Source organism: Oncorhynchus keta, unplaced genomic scaffold (assembly GCF_023373465.1).
Source record: "Oncorhynchus keta strain PuntledgeMale-10-30-2019 unplaced genomic scaffold, Oket_V2 Un_contig_9580_pilon_pilon, whole genome shotgun sequence".
Taxonomy (NCBI): Eukaryota; Metazoa; Chordata; class Actinopteri; order Salmoniformes; family Salmonidae; genus Oncorhynchus; species Oncorhynchus keta.
Window position 1 is genome coordinate 342,501 of NW_026290602.1, and position 3,646 is coordinate 346,146.

A 3,646-nucleotide genomic window follows, 5' to 3' on the forward strand; every position below is an offset into this window, starting at 1 on the left:
TGTCTGTTTGTGTGTGTGCGTGTGTGTCTGGTGTGTGTTTGTGTGTGTCTGGTGTGCGTTTGTGTGTGTTTGTGGGTGTCTGGTGTGTGTCTGGTGTGTGTGCGTGTTTCTGTTTGTGTGTGTGTGTCTGTGTGTGTGTGTGTGTGTGTGTGTGTGTGTGTGTGTGTGTGTGTGTGTGTGTGTGTGTGTGTGTGTGTGTGTGTGTGTGTGTCTGGGACACTTGGTCCCCTCTCTCACAGACATACAATCATCTGGAAACTGTCAACAACAGCTGGGGTTTAATAATCAAACTGAGATATCTCTGTGAATGGCCATGAATCGTCTGACTAACATCATAAAAGTATTAATCGTCTCAGAGTAACAGGGCTACTGATCTAGGATCACATTTGTCTTTTAGATCACATTGAGTAAGATTACATGGACGGGTGACCTGATTCTGGATCAGCAAACCTACTTAATAGATAAGAACAAGAACCAGCAGTAACATTGTAAAGTGAATGAAAAACATGAACATATTATTTTGAATGTTAGAATGAAAGAGATTACATTTTTCCTTCCCTCTTTCTAGCAATTTGAGCACATCCAAGTGGTGATTCTGCACAAGGAGGAAGGAGCAGGTCTGGGTTTCAGCATTGCAGGTGGGATAGACCTGGAGAGCAAGGCTACCACAGTGAGTAAACTGAAAGGTCATGCTGGAGCAGATGAAAAGTGATGATCCTTAGAATTTATGTTAAAGATTGTATTTCTGTGTGATGTGTGCTATCTGATGGAGTTGAGAATTCTGCAGAAGACACATTTCTGTTGTTCACTGTAACATTGTATGGACAATAAAGTTGTATTGTACAAAATACAGTGTCCGTATTAGTTAGGAGCGTGATTTTGGAGTTAAATATTAAAGATAGGATCCCATGGCTATAAAGCCCTGGTACTGTCCTTTCTAGCATGGCCAGATAGTGGCAACTCTACAAAATGTCTGCCAGCTGCTCCACCAATCAAGGCGAATTGCTTAGAATGGGAATGTCAATTGTAAATGTTCTGACTTTTCTCCCGCCCTCCCCCAGGTGCATCGTGTTTTCCCCCACGGCCTGGCGGCTCAAGAGGGGACCGTGGAGAAGGGTGACGAGGTGCTGTCCATCAACGGCCAGACACTAAGGGGTGCGACACACGCGGACGCCACCGCCACGCTGCGCCAGGCCCGCAACATGAGACTGGCCGTGGTGGTGGTGAGCAAGGGGAGAGAGGGAGGGAACAAGACTGATGATTCCTCTGTCAGCAGTAGCAGTACAGACCTCAACCCCACAGGTGAGTAGAAGGTGGTCAGACAAGTTCACCTAGTAAGACAGCACACACACACACACACACACACACACACACACACGCACGCACGCACGCACGCACGCACGCACGCACGCACGCACGCACACACACACACACACACACACACACACACACACACACACACACACACACACACACACCTGCACAGTGTTGTGTGTACTGTCTTACTAGGTGAACTTGTGAGCGTACATCAAATCCAATTGTATTGGTTGCATACACATTATTTAGCAGATGTTGTTGCAGGTGTAGCGAAATACTTGCATTTGTGGAGTATACATACACGACAGGCTGTGTGTACTGTATGTACAGTATACGTTGGTTGTTCATCTCTCTGTCTCTTTCTCTCTCTCTCTCTCTCTCTCTCTCTCTCTCTCTCTCTCTCTCTCTCTCTCTCTCTCTCTCTCTCTCTCTCTCTCTCTCTCTCTCTCTCGATCTGTCTCTCTCTCTCACTCTCTCTCGATCTGTCTCTTTCTTTCTTTCTTTCTCTCTCTCTCTCTCTCTCTCTCTCGGTCTGTCTGTCTGTAGTGGAGGATGGGGGAGACATGATGACTGTGGAGCTGGAGACAGGAGGAGGGGGCGTGGGCTTCAGTTTGGATGGAGGGAAAGGCTCTATCCATGGAGACAGGCCTCTGGTCATCAACAGGATATTTAAAGGTACAGTACTATCCTCTCTCTCTCTCTCTCTCTCTCTCTCTCTCTCGGTCTGTCTGTCTGTAGTGGAGGATGGGGGAGACATGATGACTGTGGAGCTGGAGACAGGAGGAGGGGGCGTGGGCTTCAGTTTGGATGGAGGGAAAGGCTCTATCCATGGAGACAGGCCTCTGGTCATCAACAGGATATTTAAAGGTACAGTACTATCCATGGAGACAGGCCTCTGGTCATCAACAGGATATTTAAAGGTACAGTACTATCCATGGAGACAGGCCTCTGGTCATCAACAGGATATTTAAAGGTACAGTACTATCCATGGAGAAAAAGCACAGATTGCTGCCTTACTATGTCCCTAAACTCTAAGGAAATCAATATATAATTTTGTAACTTGGGTGAACTTTAGGTGCCATTTAGCAGACACTGTTATCCAAGTGACTTACAGTAGTGTGTGCATACATTTCTAGTAAGGGTGACCCCAGCAGAAATCAAACCAACGATCTTGACGTTACAAGTGCCATACTCTACCAGCTGAGCCACACAGGACCTTTTCTTAACACTTTTAACAATGTAATTTATTGTTAAAGGAGTTGTGATGTCACGGAAAGTAGGAAACCATGCAAACAACGCAGAGAAGCACAGTTTTATAAGTTGGGGGAGGCAAAAGCTGATACCAGATCTGCACCTAGGGGAAACGTCACGACAGACCAATGTGTGACCGTGTGTTCTCCTGCTCCCCAATAGGTGGTGCTGCGGAGCAGAGCGGGTTGCAGTCTGGTGATGAGCTACTGCAGGTCCAGAGCACCTCCCTACAGGAGCTGAGCCGCTTCGAGGCCTGGAACATCGTCAAGGCTCTGCCTGAGGGGCACATCACTCTAGTCATCCGGAGGAGGAAGGAGGATGAGGCAGAAGGGTCTGCCTGAGGGACATCTCACTGTAGTTAACAGGAGGAGGATACTGAGGAGTTACCCCTAGACACTGATTTCAGGTCAGTTTACACTGTTTATACTTAATTGATTTCCAGATACAATAGGTCCCTGACTACCTACAGAGGTAGTCAGAAAGATCTGATCACAATTACACTTCTTTAAAAATGTGGGCACAATCAGAATGTGGACAAGATCAGGACAAAGGACTCATGTTAGCACCAGCTATAAACGGAGCTATTGATTCTCAATATGTGGCCACATTTATAGACAGGTGTCCGCAATTAAAATATCTATTGTGATTGGATTGTGATCAGATCTTCCTGATCACCACCGGAGGTAGTCAGGCACACATGTTGTCTGGATGTCTTCCAAGTGTAGACGGATGTGTACAGGGAAACCCTTTAAATCATCATTATCCCTCTAAAATCATTGACATGTGGCACCATCGTCTTATGGCCTCAATATGTGTCTTTAAATAAAGAAAATACATATTATTTTGAAAGAATATCTGTCAAATAATTTGCATACAGGGAGGAACCAGTAAATCTTGGTCACAATGCGGAAACAGTAGACAGATAAGAGACATTTTAATACAATGTGTAGATGCAACGGCAAAAATGTGGATCTATTAGAATGTGGACAACGGCCTCGATTCAATCCGTATCGCTGAAGTTTAGGGTTATAGGGTGCCTTTATATTTCAATTACGCTGAAGTTTAGGGTTATAGGGTG

The 3,646-nt window shown here is 45.7% G+C and overlaps 1 protein-coding gene across 1 annotated transcript in view; it reads left to right on the forward strand.

Annotated features, from left to right (window-relative positions):
- The window catches only part of il16 (interleukin 16), a 64,349-nt gene extending 60,940 nt beyond the window's left edge, over nucleotides 1-3,409 (forward strand). Inside the window, exons 24-27 of the mRNA XM_052512934.1 lie at nucleotides 569-670; nucleotides 1,062-1,302; nucleotides 1,864-1,992; nucleotides 2,731-3,409. Of these exons, the coding sequence (XP_052368894.1) occupies nucleotides 569-670; nucleotides 1,062-1,302; nucleotides 1,864-1,992; nucleotides 2,731-2,909 (651 nt within the window). The 3' untranslated portion in view covers nucleotides 2,910-3,409. The remainder of the gene's footprint in view (nucleotides 1-568; nucleotides 671-1,061; nucleotides 1,303-1,863; nucleotides 1,993-2,730) is intronic.
- Nucleotides 3,410-3,646: the final 237 nt, after the last annotated feature.